General features: G+C 47.4%; 1 protein-coding gene across 5 annotated transcripts in view; it reads left to right on the top strand.

The window, feature by feature from the left end:
• The window catches only part of PI4KB (phosphatidylinositol 4-kinase beta), an 830,203-nt gene that overhangs the window by 523,889 nt on the left and 282,693 nt on the right, over positions 1-23,621 (top strand). For all 5 annotated transcript variants that reach the window (XM_069650266.1, XM_069650265.1, XM_069650262.1 and 2 more), the window contains one exon: positions 19,242-19,346. In XM_069650266.1, coding sequence (XP_069506367.1) covers positions 19,242-19,346 — 105 coding nt within the window. The remainder of the gene's footprint in view (positions 1-19,241; positions 19,347-23,621) is intronic.

Below are 23,621 nucleotides of genomic sequence, written 5' to 3'. Positions count from 1 at the left end.
TGATGTTTTCATCATCGAATTCGACGTTGTATAATGAGTAGAACGAGACCCATATCTCTTCTGGTACCACGTTGATGGTCAAAGCTTTTTGTACTGTTGACGTCTCATTTAGCAGTGTCCACAGGTCCCTTGCGCTTTTGTTCGCAATGATTTCCATACTTAGTTCCATGTCATTTTGAAGTTGGATGCTTTTTTGCAAAATTAGCCAGTTCTTACATTTCTGGCAGCGTTTTGTGATGTCCATGTTCTTTGATCCACTGTTTCCGCAGCTTAGCATTTGAATCTCCTTCCTGAGATTAAGTCTTTTTATCTTGTATTGCTTTGTCAAACACGTATTTGTGTTTGAATTGAGGTTTGGAACATGTGTTAACGCTTTCTTGGAACGCTTGCAGGAGCTGTAAATAGGTGGATCCTAGTTTTTGATCAATTGAATCATTCTTGAATATTTCGCAGAGTTTGGTCACTTCCCCACTTGTTATACATAGTTGATTTCTACTAGAAGTGATCTTGACCTTGCAAGGATATTTCCATTTAGTATTACCGTGTGCCCAGATCATTGTGAGTTTAAGTAGTTTGTGAGCGCTCATTAATTTGCATAATCTCAAATTTTTCTACGTGATTTATTAGGTTGTCTGTCACAAAAAAATTATCAATTATAGAACTTCACTGGCCATTTCTCCAGGTATGGACTGCCATAGTATCTCCATTTAGCATGTGGATGTTGCGTGCTTTATCAGGCTTTCTGCCGTATGTTTTCTCAGCAAGGTGTTATTTTATTTTGTCTGTCTTTTATATGGCCGTTCGGTAAGCAGTTAGCATTAAAGTCACTGCAAATTATGACCTTTCACTTTTGACCAAACATTCGTCCATTTGACACATCATGGTGATAAAACTTTCTTTCTTCCAATCCATCGGATTCCAGTAAATATTCATTAGTACTATTACTTCCTCTTTTCTCCACTTTTGACAGTTGAATTTCAAGGTCAGAATTTTGATGTTTAAATTTGGATGATCTGCCGCATGTATTGAAAGATTTAGGTTTTTGCTGATCAAGATTAGTAATCCAGAAGAAGGTTGACCTTTTTTGATTTTTACAAGCAGGGTTTAAGAATAGGTCACAGCCTTCTGCTATTGGGGCTTCCTTCTCGAAAACATAGTATGTCGTATGTTGCCAGAAGATCGCCATCGTTGTTGAAAAGATGGTTGTAACCCCTTGTGTTCCAGGAGCCTATGATGATTCTCTTTTTCGCGAGGGATACCTTATTCTATTACATATGTGTTTTGTTTATATCTCCTGCTAGACAATCCCAGTTTGAACCGTCGAGATTAGTCTTTGTTATTGTTTTGAATACTAACCAAACGGCTCATCGTTCCTTCTTGTTGAGTTTGAAATGTTACTTGCTTGCCATTGCTGGCATTATCTGGTTTTTGTAGCTACTGAGCTGGGAGGCTTGCATTTGTTTGCTTTCTTGTTCTGGAATACTTGGTCTAAGAGGTTCCGTCATGTGCATTTGTTGTAAGCAATCGCTTATGTCGAAGCATAAGTGCCATAGTTGATTTGTGGAATTCAGCAGCAATTGGGAAATTCGTTTTGATGCCATCTTCATACACACAGAGTCGTATTTAAGTAGTATTGGGAAGAAGACTGCCTGGATGTCGATGGATGTTGCTGGAGTCTATCGATCTCAAAGTGGGGATGTGGTGAAGCTGCTTGAGAATGTGTGTGCGGTTAATTTTCAATTCTTTCTAAGTATAACTTTGTGTATCTGTCACCCATATCTTGCAAATCATTGGCTTTATTTGGCTTGCTACTTGTCTCTGCTTGAAGCAGATTATTTCGATCATTGTTTTGCATTGTGTTGCTTGTCTATATGAGCGCATCAGTGATTTGTTGGCGGGCATGCTTGGGTCCCTTGAGGATTGTTGTTTTCTATGTCCATTAATCCTATTTGAAAAATATCTGACTTAGAACTTGATTCTTTTGGTATTGTTTGCTTGCAGTTGATGGCATTCTCGTTTCGTTGGAGCAGTTTTTGGTTGTTATTTTGTTGGTTAACAAGTTTCTTTTAGCTTCCTATGATATGATAGGTTATTTATAACGCGCTTAATACCCAGAGGTTTCTAAGCGCGGACCCAGGGATCGAACCTGTGCTGCTCCGTGTCGTCTTGTTTCCAAGTCGAGCATGCTGCCGCTGAGCTATCCTCCTTGGACAATGTAAAGAAGACCTTTGTTTCTTTACCTACATCATCCTTGCTGCTTGATGTTCTCACTTCTCCACCATGCAGGTCATTGAACCATTCCTGATTCACGGTCATTTCATCTGTCCGGTTCTCACTTGTACAGGTTTTGTTCTTCTATGCTATATACAGATAGCTCAAGTAGATCTTGTATCAAGTCTCTATCTTGCTATGTTGCATTTTTAATCGATACATTCACCCTGGGGGGCGAGACAGCTGCAATAGTTTGTTTTTGCACGTTATTTATGTTGCAGCTGGTTGTTCAGCTTTGTTGCTAACTTTCTCCACCACTATCTCACTGCCATTCGAGGGGTTTTCTTCTGGCCACTTCAGATTTCGATTGATACTACATGAATCATTGGATTTGCGGGCTCTTTGTTATTTGATGCTTTGATTTCTTCATTTGATTATTTTGTAGCTCTGCAACTTTATTCCTGGCCATCTTTTTTCTGGCCTTTTTCGTCAAGAAAAGGTCAGTTCTTCCCTGTGAGGATCTCGTATTCATTTGAAGTAGGGTCAACTATTTCAGTTATGTCCGAGTGGGCTTTTTCTTGGGGTTTCGTGGCATTGGACCTTCTGATTTTTGATTTCGTGATAACTAGGTCATCTCAATTTGCAGTTCAGCATCACTGAACAAATCTTCAATTTGTTGAGTTTGGTCTGTTTCCGTTGATTTTTGTAGCATTGTTTTAGACTTGATGTTGACGTGCTTCTGTTACATACTTGTCATGGATCTGTATGTAATAAGGTTTTTGGGGAATTTTTTACCCCATTTCAATCTCTGGCCGCTTCCAGCTGTACTTTATTTGCTCCAATTTCAGCCTATTTGGTCACATAATAATGTTTGAGCAGAGAATCCGCAGAATGTTCTTTGTCCAAGCCTTTCTCTAAATTTGCAACAATGTTCTCAATGTACACCAACTTTCTGTTGGCCATTGCCATTAGAGTAGCTTGGTCTTTGTACGAGTCGTTGATTGTCTCATATAATTTGATAAAGGGGGGCCAGAGAGATCGAAAATGTCGACATTATATTAGCTTGTAATTGAAATGTCGACTGATCCATCGATGGCGCTGTTGTCTCTTTAGATGTGCGTTTTCTTGCTTTATGGGCCCCTATACTTGCAGCCCTTGTATTAATTTGATTGTAGGGAAGGATGCTAGTTATTCATATTTTTGTTGGTCGAATGTAGGCGCCGCTGTTGACCTTGGGCAAGTTACCAGGTTTGCAAGCTCTGTCTTTGTTTTTGGACGGAGATCAGCAATCATTTGTTGCCTCCAGACTTTTTGTACTGCTTCGTTGTAGATTGTTTTACAGCTGAGATGTCATATGAACAATTTCTTGTATTAACTTAAATTTTCTATAAGCTTGTCTTTTAGAGATACGCTGATTGAATCTTGTCTTTCGTATGTCTCTGCGGCATGATTCCAGTGTGTTCATACGATGCGGTCGGTGGTGTCCGTAAACATTCAGGGACTCCTTTTTCAGTAAGGAGGTTGGTTCCATGAGCTTTAACATTTTTAAATTGCGCATGCAGGTCTTTAGTCCATTGTTTTTAAGGATCTGCAAATAGTTCATGATCTTGCCTCATTGCTGGCATGCAGGTCTTATGACTGCTGTCAGCCACTGCCAGCAGAGGTTCTTCGTCTATTAGGGCCTGTACTGAGGCCTTGTCAGATAGGGGTTTAGCTCTGGTTTTTGTCAATGCTTTGCTCCCAGCTGTACAATGGGGGGGGGATCATCTGTTTTCCTAGAGGGCGTCTCCCTTTTGTATCATCGATTTTGTCTTTGAGCAGTAGTTGATCCCCGTGCAGTATGGGCTTTATGTATTCTTCCGGGGCACCATGAGCATTTATGTTGGCCTCTGCGTGCTCCAAAAATTCAGTGTAGATTGTCTGATAAGCGATGGCAGGTATTTTCCTGCATGATTTCGCCCGGCTGCTCACCATCTCCAGTAAAAGATTGCGTAGATGAGATGTAAGTTCTCGTGTTGCTCATGAGTTCATGATTTTTCTTTGTACATCATGACTCAAAGGCTGGGCATGGCCATCATTCTTTACAAGCCCGATTGCCAACACGCTGACTTGGGGTTTTGCTTGTGAGTCTAATTGCAAGTTGTAGTCCTTGGTTAGAACGCTCATAGCATGAGCCGGCGACCTGTGTCTATGTATCATTGCAGCCACTTTAACACGCCCTTGCCGCTGCTGAATTATTGTGGGTGACTGAGCATGCAATGCAGATTTGCAAGCTTCTTTATTCAGGTCGCTCTCTGCCGCTTGAGACCGCTTTGGTCTCACTTAGATGCTCGGCGGTGACGGCGCTGCGGTCCGTCACCCGGGAGGATCGTATCGGTGTAACAGGCTGAGACTGCGGTGCTTTCTTGATAAGTTCACCTGCTTTAGCCACAAGATCGGGTTTTCCTCAGTGCTTAATTTGTAAAAAAAAATAAGCGCCAGTGCCCAAAAAATCTTGGCCCCATAATGCCAGCCCCGGAGCCAGCGGGCAACGCCCGCAGCGCGGGTGGCCCGGGTCAGTTCAGTGGGATTGACATTTGCCAGGTACTGCCATAATGGTGGTACCAACCTGACCATAAGATGGCAATAGCTGGGTAATGGTGTGAGTACATGTGTTGGTACTTCTTTATCGACCTCAGAAGGATGAAAGGCTGAGATGGCCTTGCTGGGGATTTGAAGCTGCAACCTGCAGATCACACACACATCGCAGTAGCGAGCGCTCAAACGACTGCGCTATCATATTGGCTATAGTAAAACGAGTAATTATTCTGTAGTGGATACCATTAAACTACTACTAGATTTAACAGCAGACCAGTTAAGTTCATCTGCAGGTCTGGTGCAATGTTGGCACATGCCAAGCCTGCATGCATCTACGTTCAGGCTTCAGAGGTTGGCAAAATAGGGAAAGCAGCACACTCACAGGACATCCCATACTCTGAGCACTACCTCATACATGCAAACAAACATCCTGCTCCTATCCACTAACCGTGCCCGCCGCAGCATGTCCATGTACTTGGTATTCTTAATGTGATCCGGGATGAGAAGGCGCTGCGGGTCCCTCTTCTGGATTCTGGGCACCTCGGGCAGCCCCAGCTTGTGCAGCAGGGCATCCCTGACCTCCTCTGGGGTGAAGGCGCTGGCCAAGCAGAGGGTGCAGAGCAGGACCAGCGTGCACGCTGGAGCTGCCATGGTGCTGCTGTCAGGCATGGGGTGTGAGCACGGGGCCGGAGCAGCTTTGCCTGCTCTGTCACCGGGGTCTCAAGCTGTCTGCACTGCCCCCAACTTATAGAATGGCAGCCCCTCACTGGCAGGAGCCGAAGGGGAGGCCATGGCACATCAGAGAGGGCGGCCTGAAAGGTGACACCCCAGGGACATGAAATCCAGGCCACCTCACACATCCGCCCCTTGATCCCCAGGGGTGCCGGCGCTCAATGGGCTCTCTTGGACTTAAGCCCAGTCCTTTGCACACACCCCAAACACTTTCTTCTGCACACAGCATACTGGCTGCTTCCTGTGTCTACACACCATGTCCTGCCGTTCCTCCATCCTGAGTCATTACACACCTAAGCAGTGTGCCCCAGCACCAAGTCACGGGTGTCTGCCCTTTCCGGCAGCCCCACCAGAGCTCACGCAGCTTCTTCTGTGAGACAGTCTGTAATACAAATCACTGGGAGGGAGCAGACCGGGCTGAGGCAGCCCCGCCCAGCCCTGCCGCTCCCTCCCAGTGTTTTGTAACACTGACTGCTGGCGCCATGGTGTCGCGGCCTGCCGCATTCATCAAAGAAAGATAACACTTCAGTGTTACCTTTTTTTGATGAATGCAGCGGGCAGGCGCCGGCGAGGCCACAAAGGATCTGTAAATTACAGATCCTTTGCAACTTAGGCATCGCCGCATCCCGCGAGGCCCTGGGGGCCGGTTCCTGAAGCCCACGCCTGATTTCATCATTTCAGCCCGGCAACTGTTCCGGTGCCGAAAAAACCGTGCCGGTGTTGGGGACCGCCAAACACCTGCACAAATTAAGCACTGGTTTTCCTTGATGTTTTGTGGACTGTCTTGGGGTGACAGGGTTTTATTTCTGCAACTCGCCCTGCCTTGTCTCTCGTCGGCGTTTCAGCACCAGTCCTCTGATCCAACACACCCTCCATAGTGTCCCCGCTTACCTGAGAGATGTTTGTTGCAGTCGAGTTGAGCAGTCTAATCTGCCGGCATGTCTTCTTCATGCCGGTAAAGCTGTGTATTACACTGGTCACAGACGCTGCTCGCAGCCCGCAGGCAGTCTGCACTCAATGTCCGCGCTCAGCTTTGCGTTGTGCTGGATGTTATGAATGATTTCAGTGAGGCTCTGGCTCCTCCTCTCACCAGCAATGAAAATGGATGATAGACTGCAGTAGACTGCATTCAATGTCCGCACTCCGCCTCATAGCAGCACTGTATGTAGAGACCACATAAAATAAATCAAGTGCAAGGTGGCTTCATAATTACATGTTGAACCATTTAGTTATTGGTTTTGTTTCAGTGCAGTTGTCCTGATCCAGAATCGCACTAAGCTTTCTTGTGGACCAAACCTCGAGTCTGGTTTTTCAAAAAGAATCCGAGAATGTTTTTGTAGTGAACCAACCCACAAACACCTGTGTTGTGCCCTAAGAAGAGCAGTTATAGCAGCGTATCTAGTAAACATTCAATTGAAGGAAATCTCTGAAGCAGGTAACTGGAGTTTCATACCTTCCACAAGACCCATCTGTTTTGATTCAGTGGAACAACTGTGATGTATAGAGGAGCTGCCCACTTTTGATGAACTATTATTCCATACAGGCTGCCTTTCCTGAAAGATGGCCTGCCGGGACTAGTGCAGGTGCGAAATTGGTCATCAGACCGGAGGTTGCAGCAGTGGCAGGCTGAGTCATGGGGCTGACATTGTAAAGTGTGGGATTGTGAGGCATGAGGTCCGGGTTCGGGGTAGACTTCTGCTAGAAGGCAGGCGGCAAGGCAGTGTGAGAGGGGGGGGGGAGGGCTGCAAGCCAGGTGGGAGACAAAGTTTTGCAGTGTGTCCCCAGCATAAGGGGAAATAGTTGAGTGGCTGAAGCAGTGCAGCAAGCCTCACGTGCCTGCAGAGTGTCCCCTGCATAAGGGATGGGGCAGGGGAGAGCAGGACATGGTGAGGCGCTTTTCCCGCAGCACCAAAGCCTGACCCGGCAAACCGGTTTTCGTTGAAAACAGCCTTTCGGGGAAAATCCAACTGTTGAAGCAATATTTAAATCATTATAAAAACGTATTCGCCACTACCCTTCTCTATTGTGAGCAACACATAGCTCTATAGCAGATAGACTAAGCAAGAGACAGCTGTGCTTAACTGTAACCGTACTTTATATATTTTCAAAGTTATCACATAAACCAGACACCCGCTCTTCCTCAAAGGAATAGGCGGCATTTCAACAGAAGTTGATGCTTGAAGCATTGGGCAATGTGGGCTTACATTTATTTATGTTATGTATTTATTGTTTGCTTGTTAGGTGCTTATCCAGCAAGTAAAATACTGTTTCAAAGAGCTCACAGGGCGAGGGGAGAGAACAAGGGAATGAAATGCATTACAAAACACAATATTTAATAAAACAGTTAAGGGAAAAAGAAAGAAAGGACAAACCTACTATGCCTTGTGATCATTCAGAACGTGCAGGTGTAGCAATGAAGATGGTAGAGGGGGTACGTTCTGGGGAGCCCAAGCTCATGGGTAAGCCACAGAAGTGCTTTGGTTGTAGAGTGCTACACGGCCTGGAGCCACATTAGGTGTAAGTGCGAACTTCCAGGGTAGAGGGTGTGCCAAGGTAAGTGCTGAGGGTTGACAGGAGCAGGGCCGATTGGGTGTGGGTGGTCAGGGGCCCCAAGGATGCATAATGGCCCCAGACACCAATCACAGCAACTGTGGGATTAGCAGAGGAGAGAAGAGAAGGAGGTACAGAGGAAAGTCTTGAGGAGCTTTCAGAATTTAAGAAAGTCATGCTCAAGGCGCAGAGGCAGGGGGAGGCTGTACCATAGGAGGGAGCCAGCTGAGGAAACCGATCGACCACCTACCCTCTGTTTAGTAAAGCGCTTTACACACAGAGTTGGTGCCATAGGGGTGTAGTGGTCTAGAGGGATAGTATTTAGTTGGATAAAGCTGAAGATGGTGTGGTCCCCGGGCCCAGACAGGCTTGTGGATTATGCAGAGGCATTTGAATTTAATCAGTGCAGCGACCGGAGACGGTGAAGACTTTTTAGGGCAGGAGAGATGTGGTCCCTGGGCTTACGGCCAAGGATACGTCTTGCCCTAGTCTGGATTAGCTGGAGGGGTTGCAGAGTGGAAGAAGGTAGATTCAGGAGAAGGCTATTGCAATAGTCAAGCCTAGAACGAACCAGGGCTCAGGTTACATTGATCCTCTTTGGGGGGTAGGGAGAGTGAGAAAGGGGAGAATTCCTTTGAGAAGGAAGAGCTGAAAGTGAGATTTCTTGGCAAGGTCCTGAGTGTGAGGGAGTAAGGAGGGGGAGGAGTCAAAGATGACTCCAAGATTTCTGGATTCAGAAGGAGCAGGGGGAGAACCCAATGAGGAAGGACAGAGCGAAGGGAAGGAGGGAGCAGGGCCCCCGATGGGAAGGGTCGCTGTTTTACAGGCGTTGAGCAGAGATTGTTGGAAGCGCACCAGTACTGGATGGCAGATGGGCAGTCTGGGATGATGGAGGGTGCAAGAGGATCAGCAGGAAGTTTGAAATAGAGCTGTGTGGTTTGCGTCACACAGGAAGTTGGAATAGATGAGGCGTACAAGCTGAGCAAGGTAGATGTTAAAAAACCGAATGGGAGAGGATAGAACCCTGGGGGTGGGGGACACCATTGGCGGCGAAGGAAATATTAGAGGAGAAAGTGCCCAGGATGACTTCGGAAGAGCGGTCAGTTAGGAAGTCAGCCAGTCCTGTGTCTTTTCCGAGATATCAAGGGTTTCGTGGAGCCTTTTTATGAGGATGGAATGGTTGACTGTGTCAAAGGCAGAGGAGAGATCGAGAAGGATGAGGACAGCTGGGGAGTTGGTGTCCAGAGATGCGAGCAGTTCTTCACGGGTGTTTAGAAGAGCAGTTTCGAGGGGATTGCGTCCTCAGGCGTATTCCACATCTGACAGGTAATGACCACAGCTGTGCTGCTTCGGAAAATTTTCGGCAGAGGGCGTCCTGCGTCGATACGTTGTTCCTCGAAGGCCTCCATCGAGGGTCGACGTCACCGGATGTTGTATATAGGACGCACAGCGCCTGTAGCCTCAGTTCTGTTTTTTCCGCAAACGTGTTTGCTTTGGAATCTCGACGCGCTCGATTCTTCTCTTCGTTAGCGATGTCTTCTTCTACTACCCCGAAGTCGGGCTATAAGAAATGTCGGGACTGCGGGTCGAAGATGTCCATCACGGACCCGCACGACACCTTCCTCTGGTGCTTCGGTGAAAGCCACGCCACCGAAAACTGCGATGATTGTCGGTCCCTGACGACTAAGGCCTTGCGGGAACGTAAGAAGAAATTAAAGATAGGTAGGGTGATAAAGCCGCATAAATCGAAGTTCGCTGGGCTTTCGACCGATGATTCGATGGATGACTCCGCAGCGGTGAAAATCCAGTGGGTCTCGGAGTGGGTCTCGCCATTCCTCTGCCTCTTCGAGGCTCTCTAGGAAGCGCCGTCACCGGTCGCCTTCCTTGTCGGAGGACTCTGCCAGACGGGTGACTTGTCCCACCAAGTCTTCTTCGCGAGCAGGATGGGATGCATTCCACCAGCGGGATGGTTCAAATCGCAAGGCACAGTACCGGCCGCGCCTTCGAAAGAAGCCAGCAGGGAACGTGCTCGGTCCACCACTCGCATGCCTTCAGGCTTGAACGGTCGGCGTGATCACCAGGAGCCGTCAAGGTCCCATTCGGACAAGGAAGATCGCCGTAGCCGTGCCAGGTCCCGGTCCTCGACGCCATCGAGACAGTCGGAACCTGTGAAGCCTTCGAGGAAGGAGTTGACGCCATCGGCGCCGTGTTCGTCGAAGGATGCTCTCGGGGCTCTGCCCTCGAAAAAGACGTCGACGCCGCCGGCGCCTCCTTTGGCGTCGACGCAGATTCCCTCAACGCCTTTTGTGGAGGATTTGCTGGAGGTGCCCCGGAGGGCTGTGGAAGCTCAGAGGAAGGCTCTCAGTAAATCTGAGAGGCCTGTTTTTGTGCCCTACTCTGTTCCTCCTTCCAGATTGGATTTGTTCCAAACTTTGGAGTATATTTGAGAGGTGGAGGAAGGGTCTGATGATGAGATGGTTGTGCCTCCTGATGTCCCTGATGACCTTTTGTCGGGGCACAGTCAGATGGAGGAACTCCGTCAGTCCTTGCATGACGCCATTGGGGGGGTGGGGGGGGGGAGTTTGGCAGGCCTGAGCCTGGGACGCATGCCGAATCCTCCTATAGGCGTCTCATGTCAAGGGTGACTGAGTACTTGGGGTGGTCTGCTCCACCTGTTGATTTTGATCAGGATGATCTGACGGACATCCTGGACCAAGGTCCACCCACTGACCCGGTGTTGCCATTTCACATGGCCTTGCAAGGAAGGGCGGCGGCTTGGACTGCTCTGGAGAGTCTCCTGGCAGTGAAGAAGTCTCTTCCGAAAAAATAACACCCAGCCAGTAGTGACCCCTACTCCGGAGAGTTTGGTGGTGCAGGCGGCTACGGCCCCCACGAAGCAGACTGCGTACCCTACCATCCCTCCTGATAGGGACGATATGTGTTTTGATGGTTGGGTGAAGAAGGTATTTTCATCTGGGGGTAAGGCTTTGAAGGCAGCCAACTCCATTTGTGCCTTGGCGAGATTCACTCACACTCTGTGGAATTGTGTATCTTTGGTGGCTGAGCATATTCCCAAAGGGGGAAGAACGGGATGGTTTTCTAGCCCTCGTCCAAGACTGCAAGGATGCCATGTGTGAATCCGTTCAGTCGGGTCTGGATGCGGCAGACTGTGTCAGCCGATCCATGGCTGTGAGCACCGTGATACGCAGGTTTGTGTGGTTGCAGAAGTCGGGGTTTGCTCCTTATGTGCAATCCCGGCTTCTCAACATACCATTTGATGGTATCCATCTGTTTGGCAACAAGGCTGATGAGAGCCTGCAGAGGTTGCAGACCTCCAAAGCTGCAGCAAAGTCTTTGAGCGCTGCAATACGTCAACCTCTGCCTTTTCGTCCTAGGGGACAGCAATGGAGGGAAGGTCCTTTTCGGTACTACTCTACCTTTGGCAGATCGAGAGGAGCTGCCAGTCAAAGGGGCCACCGTAGGAGTAGCAGATGTGGAAAGCAAGGTACTTGAGGTGCCAAAGCCTCTCGGGCTTTTGCCTCTTTGCCCTCAGGCACTGCCGCGTCCGCTCAGTCATGAGGCCATGTCCCATTGTTCACCGGTTGGGGGCAGACCTGCGCAGCATCTTGGAGAATGGCGAGCCATTACTTCGGATGTGTGGGTTCTGGAGATCATAGCCCACAGCTTCTGTCTTCCATTCCGACAGAGGCCTCACGACAATCCACCGGGGAAGCTCTTTGAACCGTTGGGTTCCGCTCCTTGTGCAGGAACTCCTATCCCTGCCGGAGAAAGGCGCCATAGAACTGGTGCCTGTAGCGGAGAGGAACATGGGATGGTATTCCCCTTATTTTTTCATCTCGATAGACTGGGGATTGAGACCCATCATGGACTTGCGTTGGCTGAACAAGCTTCTCAGGAAGGACAAGTTCAAGATGGTAACTCTTTCTCAAGTCCTCCAGGCCCTTCAACTTCAGGATTGGTTGGTGTCTCTCGACCTCAAGGATGCTTACTTTCATGTGCCGATTCATCCAAATCACAGGAAGTACTTGAGGTTCGCGGTTGGCGACTCGCATTTTCAGTTTCAGGTCCTGCCGTTCAGATTGTGTCATGATCTCTGCTTCCAAAAGGTCAGGGTTTACCCAACTCCCTTGGAAGCAGATCCATAACCCAGGTTCCGAGTGCCAACCAGTCCCTATTGGGACCTTTTGGACCCAGTCCTGGCGCCAGTGGCACCAGGCTCATAAATATGCCCAGTCCCAGCGCTGGAAGCGCCGGGCTCATAATGCTTGGGTGGACTTACCTGCAGCAGACCATGCTGCTTACTTGCCTGCCAGTTGAGTCTCTGATCCTCTTCTGTTTGGAACTACTTTTCCTGTTGGGTGGGGCAGGAGCCACTCCCTAGATTCAGAACACTGGAACTCTTCTGGAAAGCAGGAACTCTTTTCTTACCTAGGCGTGGCTGTGGAAGGAGACACCTAAGCACTACAGGAGGCTATTTAAACCACACCCGATGGATGAATCTTGCTTTGCGTTATTCTGCATCCTCAGCAGCAGAACGCTCATCGTGTCTTCTGCATCTGATCCTGGGCCTAAGGAAAAAGGCTTACCATTCTGAATCCAGTCTTCAGCAACACCTATAAAGACAAGAAAGAACAGGTTAGCATTACGGTCTTCAGTGACAGCTCTTCACTTACCTGGTCCATCGGCTGTCACCAACGCCTCGCGCTGCATTCCGGCATCTGAAAGACAAAGGCTTACCTACTCTTCGTGCGCTCCGGAGGCCTTCGGCGCTGCATCCCGCATCTGAAAGACAAAACAAGGTGCGTTTAAAGACATTGGGGAACTTTAATACTCACGTGCCATTACTCCTTTCCACATCTAACCCAGTGGGTATTCCGGCACCCTGCAGCCGCCCCGAACTTGTACCTGCAAAATAAAAAGACAGTTAGAGCGCATCGTGAAGCAGGCAGCAAGCGCTTACTTACGTGCTTCCAGGCGCTTCTATTCATCACACGGGCTCCATCTTCAACTCACTTCAGCCCGCCATCCGCCATCGCCGGAACCCTGCAAAACAAGAGACATCATTACTAAAGACTTTAAAGACAATAGAATTACTCGAAATTTAACGTTCGTGCAGTAAACGACGGACAGCAGTCCTCTGAAGTCAAGAGGCCTGCTCCCCTTATCCAGTGAAGAAACTGGTTACAGCACCCTGCCTCGAGGCAGATGGAGAGCACGGCGTTCACTTACCTAAGGTGAGAGTGTTAACCTTTGGGGTTCTACAGGAGAAGAGAAAGGGAAGAAGAGAGAGACATTCAATAACCCAGTTCATTAATCCCACATTTTCTATCTGCAGACATCTTACCCTTCGAGCCAGACATACAGTGCACAGAGGTCCAGCCCAAAGAGCCAGCCGTGTGTTACACATCACCTTTGAAGATACGGTATACGCCCAGTCAAGACCGGCGTCTCTACGGGAATTAGGTGAGCGTTACAGATTGACCTCCGCCCCGAGAGTCTTCACCAAGCTGATGGTGGTGGTGGCAGCGTATCTCAGGAAAGGGGGGATTCACGTCTACCCCTATCTGGACGATTGGTTGATCGGGGCGCGCTCTCCCGAGCTAGCCCTAGATCTGTCCGTCTCCTGCCACTCCCTTCACAAGCTGGGCTTCTCCTACCCAGCGGCTCCAATACATCGGAGCAGTTCTCGACACATCCCTGGGGCAGTGTTCGCCTCCCCAGGTGAGGGCTCATCACATTCTGCAGATGATGGACACATTTCAACGTGCCCAGAGTCTCCCGGCGTTCATGTTCTTGAGGTTGCTCGGCCTCATGGCATCCTGCATTTTCCTGGTGCCAGAGGCCATGCGATGGATGAGATCTCTGCAGTGGGCTCTCAAGATGCAGCGGTCGCACAGGATCTTCTGTGGTGGGACGTCGAAGGCAATCTGATGACGGGAGCTCCATTTTGGCAACCTTGGCCGGAGGTGACGATCTTGACGTACGCATCCCTCACGGGTTGGGGAGCTCATGCCAACAAGTTGACAGCCAGCGGCTGTTGGTCTCTGTTGGAGTCCAGACTCCACATCAATCTGTTAGAGCTGTGGACTGTCAGGCTAGCCCTCCAGGCTTTTCTGCCGTCTGTGCGGGTGAAGTATATCCTGATCATGACAGACAAATACGGTGGCCATGCACTGTCTCAACAAAAAAAGGGGGGCAGGGTCACCCCCGTTGTGCAGGGAGGCGATGCAGCTCTGGTTCTGGGCCATCCAGCAGGAAATTTCGATCTCGGTAGTTCATCTGGCCGGAGACGAAAACGCAGCAGCGGACACTCTGAGCAGGCAGAGCACGGTCTCTCACGAGTGGGAGCTGGCTCAGGAAGTTCTGTTGGAGATCTTCACCCTTTGGGGAATCCCACAAGTGGATCTCTTTGCCACCAGTGTCAACCGGAAGTGCCAAAGATTCTGCTCGCGGTAATTTCCTCCAAGAGGAGCCTTAGGGGACGCGTTTTTAGTGGAGTGGTCCTTCCCACTGCTGTTTGCGTTTCCTCCAGTCCCCGTCATTCCGCAAGTGTCGAGGAGGTTCAGTTCCCAGATGATCCCCATTGCTCCGGCATGGGCCAGGAGAGCGTGGTACCCGGACCTTCTAGACATGTCCATCTGCCCTCCACGCCGCCTTCCCTACCAAGACGATCTGCTTTTACGGGAGGGGGGTCGGATTCTCCATCCAGAGGTCAAGTCTCTCAGCCTCCATGCTTGGTATCTGAAAGGTTGAGGTATAAGGATTGGGACCTCCCCGAAGACGTGATGGAGGTGTTTCGGCCAGAAGGCCCGCAACGAAATCCCTCTACTGTTGCCGTTGGAGAAAGTTCTGTGACTGGTGCAGGGTACAGAATGTGGATCCTTTCCAATGTTCCATTTCTTTGGTTGTCTTTTTTGCTTTCTTTAACCCACAAGGGCCTGCAAGTGGGTACCATTAAGGGTTACCTGGCGGCGCTGTCCATATTTAAGCGCTCGTCTGAGGGATGTTCCTATTTTAAGATCCCTTTGATTTCTCCGTTTCTAAAAGGGTTAACTAATGTGTTTCCACCGTTGCCGTTCCAGGTGCAGGGATGGGATTTGAATTATCCTAATGGGAGCGCCGTTTGAGCCCTTACATTCTTGTCCGTTGAGACTGTTGTCCTTTAAAACTGTGCTTTTAGTTGCGGTTACTTCTGCATGAAGATTGAGTGAATTACAGGCACTTTCCGCCAAGCCACCCTTTACTGTGTTCCATAATGACAGGGTTGTCCTAAGGGTGCAGCCTCCTTTTCTTCCGAAGGTTTTGTCGGAATTCCATTTGAGCCAGAAGGTAACTCTTCCAGCGTTTTATCCTCCTCCACATACTGGTAAGGAAGAGGAGAGGCTCCATAGGTTGGATCCTAGGCAAGCTTTGAGCTTCTATCTCTCGCGGATGTCCCGGGTCAGAGTGGATGATCAGCCCTTAGTTGGGTATGCTGGAAGACGCCTGGGTCAGGCTGTTTCCAAGCAGACCTTGTCCAGATGGATCATTTTGACAATCTGAGTGTTACCGTTTGGCGCGTAAGGACCCTCAAGTGGGCTTGCGGGCTCACTCTACTAGGGGTGTGGCTGCCTTCACTGCTCTGCAGGGGGGTGTTCCTATTCGCAAAATTCGTGAAGCAGCCACATGGGCCTCTGTCCATACTTTTGTGAGACACTATTCCTTGGACTCCATCCATGGGCAGGATTTGGCCTTTGGTAAGGCAGTCCTCTATCAAGCCATTTGATTGGGCATTCTAAAATTCTAAAATTGTAAATTCTTTTCCCACCTCCATATGTTGGTACTGCTTTGGGAGTGTGTCATAGATGTGGAATACGTCGGAGGACACAATCCTCTCAAAGAACAAGTTACTTACCTTATCTGGTAACGTTCTTTCGATGGGATGTTCCTCTTCCGTATTCCACATTGCACCCTCCCAGTCTGCCCCTCTACAGAATTTCTTATGCAATTGCAGCTTATGTTTCCGCAAGGATTTCTGCAGTCATACTGGCAGGAGATTGGTGCCACACGTTTTGGGAAAACACTAGAACTGAGGCTACGGGCGCCGTGCGTCCTATATATAACATCCGCTGACGTGGACCCTCGACGGAGGCCCTCGAACAACGTGTCAACATCGATGCAGGACGCCCTCTGCTGAAAATTTTCCAAAGCAGCACAGCTGTGGTCATTACCTGTCATAGATGTGGAATACGTTGGAGTAACATCCCATCAAAAGAACGTTACCAGATAAGGTAAGTAACTTGTTCGTCCATGCCTCTGGATGTTTGGAATCCAGATTTATGGTCATGGAGACCACCAACAAGTTTGTTGTGTGAGTTGAGTTGGGGCAGTGCTAGCTTCTCCAGCAGCCAAAACAGGAAGGAAGTGATGGAAATAGGGTGGTAGTTGGCAGGGTAGGTAGGGTCTGCTGAAGATTTTTTCAGGAGTGGACGCACAAAGGAGTGCTTAAGGGAGGAGGGGAAAGATCCAGTGACAAGAGTGATTGCAGAAATCGGCGAGGGCAGGGCCAAGAGAACCTTGATGGTCCTGGATGAGCAAGGGGAAACCTGTTTAGAAGAGACCTTCTTGGAGCGGACAACTCTGGTAACTTCTTCAGGTGTGATGGGGGATGAGAGGGAGGGGCCAAGGGAGGGCACAGTGGTGTGGTGTGGGATGGGTTGGGAGGGTGGGTAGCAAGGGTGTTTAGGATATCCTGAGTTTTGCTGGTGAAGTGTGTGGCCATTGCGTTGCAGAGGGCCTGGGAAGGAGAAGGGAAGGAGACTACTTCGGAAGCGTTGGCTAGTTCCTTGCAGATCTTGAAAAGTTCAGCTATGTTGTTGGATGCACTAGAAACCTGTGCCTCTATGTGGGCTCATTTGTTTGCACAGATGGAGAGTCTGTATTGCCTTTGGAGCAGGCGGCAGGCCAGTTTGTCAAAGGATAAGTCTGAGGTTTGCCACTTCTGTTCTGACACCCTGCACTTTCGTTTCAGGGCTGCAAGCCTGGAGTCATACTGGGAGTTATGCTTAGAGGCAGGTTTCAGGCAGATCGTCATGACTGGGGCAAGAATGTCAAGAGTATTGGTAATGGACAGGTGGAGGTTGCTGAGAGCAGAGTCGGAGGTAAAATCGGAGGTAGGGCAGGTTGGGGGGTTGAAGGTGGAAGCAAAGGCAGCAGCTGACACTAATGTAATCAGGCGGATATTAGGGAGCGAGGTTGGATGGGCTTTAAGGGAAGGGGGGTGTCAGAGGGCCAAAGAGACCCAGGTGGGAGGAGAGGAGAGAATGGGCTGACCAGGAGAGAGGGGTGAGTAGTGGGGTGGGAGGTCACAGTGTATGAGGGCGTTCAAAGTGTGTCCAGCTGAGTGGGTTGGCCCAGAAGGGAGAATGGAGAGGGAAAGAGGGGATCATAGATCCAGGAAGAGAGTGGATGCAGAGCCAGGGGAGTCCTGTTGGATATTGAAATTGCCCAGGAGGAGGTTGTTGGAGGTAGTGAATGAAAAGCAGTGACTGAGCTGCCATTGAACCATGTCTATGTAAGAGTCAGAATGTCGAGGTCAATGTCTTCAAGAAGGAGGCTGATGTCAGCGGAGCGTTTGTTGGCTGAGCGGGCATTAAGAGTCGCCAGATGGAGGACTCTGCCTTAGGTTTTCTGAGGTGGGGTACAGCTATATATATGGAAGGACAGAGTGGAGATGGGGGAGAGGGGACAGAAAAGAGGATATCACTGAAGACCTCTCTGGAGGAAGCGCTGACATAGGTGTCTGCGATGGGAAGTCCAGGGCTTGCACTTGAGATGTCGTTTTTGTTGTACTTTTTCTTACTGGACCTCGTCAGAGAGGTAGGATATGTGATAGTGTAAAAGTTAGAGAAGATGGGTGAGATGGAGAGAGCTAATGGGGCGGCAGACATTAGTGGAGGAATGAGATGAGCGGCTGCACAGCATAGTTAAGCTAAACTCACTAGATGGCCTAGTAGAAGTAGTCACAGCATACATGCATTCCATAAAGCAGGAGACACATGCACAGATGTAAGTACACACATCCTAAATTCGATTTTTAAAAGGAGGCATAAATGCAATGCAAGAGAGGTGCATAGATGTAAAAGTACACACAATGCAGAGAGAGGAGATGTAGATTAGTAGAGGCAAGGAAGGCACAGTACATATGTGCACAGTAGAAAGGTTCTGGAAGATTGGTGGAGGCGGCAATGGAAGAGTTCAGCCATCGGTACGTTTGGTAATGCAGGGAGTGTAGATGTCCAAGGATCAAGTCTGGGGGCTAGACAGTTTGTCGGGGGGCCCTCAAGGCTCACACAGGCAGGGCCTTAGCTGTGGTCCTTTGCTGGATGGGCCGGCTTCAGCCTGCCAATGCCTCTCATCGACTCAAGAATGAAAGGGGCAGCCAATCACGATGGGGGGAGCTGGCAGGCAGACAATGGCTCCAGGCCCTAGTGAGGGGTGGCCATCTTTGAAGGTGTCACTGGTTGCAATGGTAGATGATATTGGGAGTCAAAGACCACACAAGAATGGATTGCAGCACTCGAAATCGACCCCAAAATAGAGCGCTATGTATTTGAGACCTCCTGAGGTGTTTCTGAGCCTGATGCACGCTCTGTCCAAAAATGCAAATAAAAACGATTTTCAGACTCCCCAACCAGCTGCTCAGCCCCACGGGGCCTACCTTCAGTGGAGCGAGCAGCAGAATCCTGCTCCAGGTGCATTAAGTGGTAGTGGCATATTGAGGCCTCTCCTCAAACCTTCTCTGATGGAAGATTGTCTTAAAGGGGGTCATATTGGACCCACCCTGAATCCAACCCAGTATTTTTTACTTCTGGAAAAACACCATTCGGCAGAGACATTTTTTGTACAACTCGTGAACATACAGCCAATATAAAGCCAGCCACAGAACTATTAACAGGTACGCAACATTATTTTACACGTTGTGGTGAATAATTTCTCACTTGAACGAGCACAAGTTTGTTGAAAAAATATGAGGTGATAATTCTCAATATTAAGTATTTGGTTGGCACTGTAAAATCTTGTCACTGACCTATATATGAAACCTCTTAATGCTGTTGAAACACTCTATTTTCTAACTACAAGTACTCTAGTGTTATGCTTAACTATTTTAGACGCCGTTTGTCTGAGAACCTTGCGCATACTCCAACAACATTTAGAAGAGACCCAGACGACCCGTCTGCAGTGGCACTGAAGGAACCCTGGCAGGAGAAAGTTAGGTAAATGTAACTGTTTTTCTTGTCAAAATGCAGCAGCCACATTTGGCAATTCAGAATTAGATCCCAGGACTGTGAATGAGGAAACCCTTCTGTTTTGACACTTCTAACAGACCTCTAAACAGGAACTTTGGTTGGTATCTTTTCTGAGTATCAATTGAGACTGTTGGTGAAATGCATCTACTTCCCATCGTTTAGCTCTTTCTCTATATCGTCCCCTACAATGGGAATATTCACTGTGTGTACACTTGATCCTTTCGTTTGTTAGCTCAGAACACTCTTCCCGCTTGTTTCTCTAACCAAGTTTGCTAATCTGTACTCTGATCTGTAGATGTATGGGAATGTTTTAAAGTGAGGTCGTTCTGGCTTTAAGTCACAGAATCTATTAAACAAGGTTTCTTTATTTGAGCTGCATTTTGATTTTCAGACCATTGTTTTGGGGGAAAATTAACTTTTGGAAAATCTGACATACCCACAAAAGTGTATATATTTTTTTATTTTTTAGAGCTGCCCTCTTTGCTAAGAAAATAATACTGAGATTGGAAGCATGTAATTTTCCCTTCCTGGTAGATTTGGGTTGAAGATCTTAGCAAAATGTCACTGAAAGTCATCAAGAAAAGAAATGTCTGGTTTAAAACTATACCAGACCTGATGACGCCAATTGGGGGTAGAAACTAGGAAAATACTACCATGGCTGAATACTACAATAATTTTATATTATTCATATTCAAGTAATCAAGTCACAGAAAACAGAAATAAAAAATCTAATCTTGTTTTTAATCTTCTTAATGTATCAGAAGTACAGAGGCCAACTTCTCCCATGCATTTCGGACTCATGTCCATCATTAGCGCGTTGTCTACAAAATAAATTGAAGTATATTGCTATTACCACCTTGAGGTTTTGTCTTATTAGAAAAGCTTCTATTCCTTGCAACAATAATCTCATGCAATTGTGTAGTGAAATCATAAACCGACCATGATCAAGTCGTACCTGTTTTCTCTGTATGGATTCTACTAAGAAATCTGGAAAGGTGGTACTGGTTCTGTATCACAGCAAGGGAAGCTGGAATGCAAGTATGCGCGCATAAATGTCGAATCCTATATTGTTTTTAGAGACAATCGTCTGTGTTTCCTACAGTAAAGGGCCATAAAACAGGCTAACCTTTAAAGGGAGTAGTGGGCTAGCACTACAGAGGACTTAACTCCTATAGTTCCCGTATTAGCGTGACTGTGGATCCACACGTTGTCATGGGTCACTGTAGCCTATCACTTAAATGGTGGGTTCACTCTGTGAATAAAACGAGTGAAAATGAGCATAGGAGAATATGGGAATGGAATAGTGAAAGCATGTTGTTTGCACTTTAGTTCCATTAGAACCGCAATCTCTCGCTTGAGAATTCATGTGTGGGACATATTGGCGCCAGCAGCCTAATTCTCGTGTAGCACTCTGCGTGTCAGCAATAAGGAAACCCCAAGTTGTTTCACAAAATAAACGTATGCTGAAAGCGTGAGATCGTTGTTTGCAACGGGCAGTTGCTAAATTAGCTGCCGCAGCGTGATGTGGTCGGTCATAAAGAAATTGTTAGCGGTTGCCATGGACACCACTTGTGCCAATTGGAGGTGTGTACCTTCATCATGTCTACGCACGTGATGGCCATGATGATGTGTAATGTTAATGTGTGGTCCTTAATTGTAATTGGTGTTGTCAGGCCAACGTGGAAACTGGGTGCTTCGTCATGCCTGTTGCCGGTGATGATTATGTTTGTAGATCTAAAGTATGGTGGATTGCATATAAACAATTGTGTATAATACGGGCAGCGGGCTGATGTGTGCTAGTGCTGACTGGCTGAATGGCAGTGATCTGTGAATTGTGATAGATTGGGGAGAAAAAACCAAGATCAGTAAGTATTACCAGATATTAGTATCTATGGCTAATCCGTGCACAGTTCTTGCGAGTTAGAATCACTACTTTCAAAATAACATGCACCTGTGGCGCAGCTGGTGTAATCCATATAAGAGCATATCCTAACAACCTAGTGGATGAATACAATACCGTGTCTCTGACCTATGGTCTGAATGAGCACTTTTCCAACTAGAGCAAGAACATATCGGGGCCTCTGTCTCGGGAGGATAGCTCAGGGGCAACGTGCTCGCCCTGGAAGCAAAACACAGAGCACCACAGGTTCGATCCCTGGGTCCCCGCTTAGAAACCTCTGGGTAATAAGCACGTTATAAAAAACCTATCGTCATGATCATTCCCAAAGACAATGCAGTAACAAATAACCATCAAAATCATAGCATTTTTTCTTTTTACCAATATTCACATTAATTTCGATCTTAACATGTCATTATCAGACTAACTTGCTCTACAGAATTTCACACTGTGCTGTGTAATCCAGATAAAAGCCGATCCTAACAACATAGTGGATGAATATAATACTGCATATTTATGACCTATGGTCTGAATGAGCGCATTTCCATCTAGAAAAATTACATAACGTGGCTGCAGTTATTTCCAAAGACAATGCAGTAACAAATAACTGAAAATCTAAATCCTAGCATTATTTCTTTTTAACTAATGTTCACATGAATTTCAATCTTAACATATCACTGTCAGACTAACTTGCTATAAAGAATTGCACACACTGTGTGCTAAGCATCCTTTTCTTAGGTATATATAGTCCAGTCAAAGAAAGATAATATGTGAGAAATTAAGGATAATAGTGCGATACATTAGATGGACAAAAGCAAACTGTGGACATGTTGTCTGAACAGATTACAGAAAACATGAACATTAGGTAATTACTCCCACGCCCAGTAAAATTAAATGAAAGTGCTGGCTGCAATTCAAAACTATAGGTCCTTCCATGAAATACTAATGAGATGTGAATGTATAACACTCCTATCCACAGAGTCTATTATCCCAGGGCATTGACATGCAGGAGCATATTGTTCTGTCTACGGTTGTTTTAAATTGTTAACCTGGGTTTTTCAAGAATAGCGGGTCATGGTCCAGAGGGTCCTGTGATGACTCCATACCTTCGCAGGATATCAATTGTGTGTGATTACAATTAATGTAAGAGACAGTAGTGTCGATAACGGCACACAATTTGTGCATGAAATTATAAGCAGCAGTGGAGATCTAGTTAAGGCCGTGTGATGTAACTGAATCCAGTTTATCCAGAATGCTTCTCACTGAAGTAATTTCTTTATAACATCCATTCTGCAATCTCTGGTATTAATGGTCTCCAGAATTTGTAATTTAATTTGAGATAACTGGTGTCGCTCTTGTAGGAAGTGGCATGCCACAGAGAGGTACGGCTGTTGGTTCTAATGTTGGATTTCCTGCTTGTTTGTCCAACGTACAACAGTACACAAGGGCATTTGATGGTGTAGATGACATTCTCAGTGTTGCATGTGGCATAGTTGCGTAATTTGATTTTTAGCCCCTGTCCTGGGGTGCGTCACAAGATCTCCTTTTGATGTTGTTGCAATTGCAACAGGACAAGCAGGGAAATGTGCCCTTTATATCTGTAAATTGAGAATTCTTGTTTTTAGTACGCGTTTTGACCTGTAGGTCTCTAAAGATATCACTTCTCTGGAAAGCAAAAATATTTTTTTCCTTAAATAGATCGCTCAATTTGTTGTCTCTGTAGGATGCTCCAGTGTCGCAAAATCGATTTCTTAATCCTTGGAGTCTGAGTGATGTATTTGGTTACAAAAAACATTTTGTTGTCCTCTACATTAGTCTTGATCTTGGGGCACAGTAATGAAGTGAGTGTCTTAGTGGCCACTTTGGCAGTTTCCGATTGCAGTTCCTCCTCCCTATAGCCTCTCAATTTAAACCGTTTAAGCATCTAGTCTTTATCCTGTTGTTGCTCTGCTTCGTAGTAGTTGACTATATGGCAAGCATTTGATGTTGGATGGTGGGTGAAAACTGAGTCTTTGGAGAAGGTTATTGCTATCCGTTGGTTTGTGGTACTATGTGGTTAGAAATCCTGGGGCCATGGGTGCAATTGGGATATCAAGAAATTGAATACCCGGATTGTCTGCTTTGTGCGTTAAATGGATTCTATGGTCGATTAAGTTAAAATATCTCAGAAAGGCTTCCAGATCTGCTAAGGAGTCATTCCAGACCACAAAGATATCGTCTATATTTCTGATGTTTGTTAATCTGTTTAGAATCACATGCTGTGCATATGGTCCAACATCCAGTGGTAACCGCGAAGTATTGCATCGTGTCTTTCGGGGACTGAAAGGGGACGTCGGCATAGGCGT

Source organism: Ambystoma mexicanum, chromosome 1p (genome assembly GCF_040938575.1).
Source record: "Ambystoma mexicanum isolate Mex_15411 chromosome 1p, UKY_AmexF1_1, whole genome shotgun sequence".
Classification (NCBI taxonomy): Eukaryota; Metazoa; Chordata; class Amphibia; order Caudata; family Ambystomatidae; genus Ambystoma; species Ambystoma mexicanum.
This window is presented reverse-complemented; position numbering and strand designations above follow the sequence as displayed.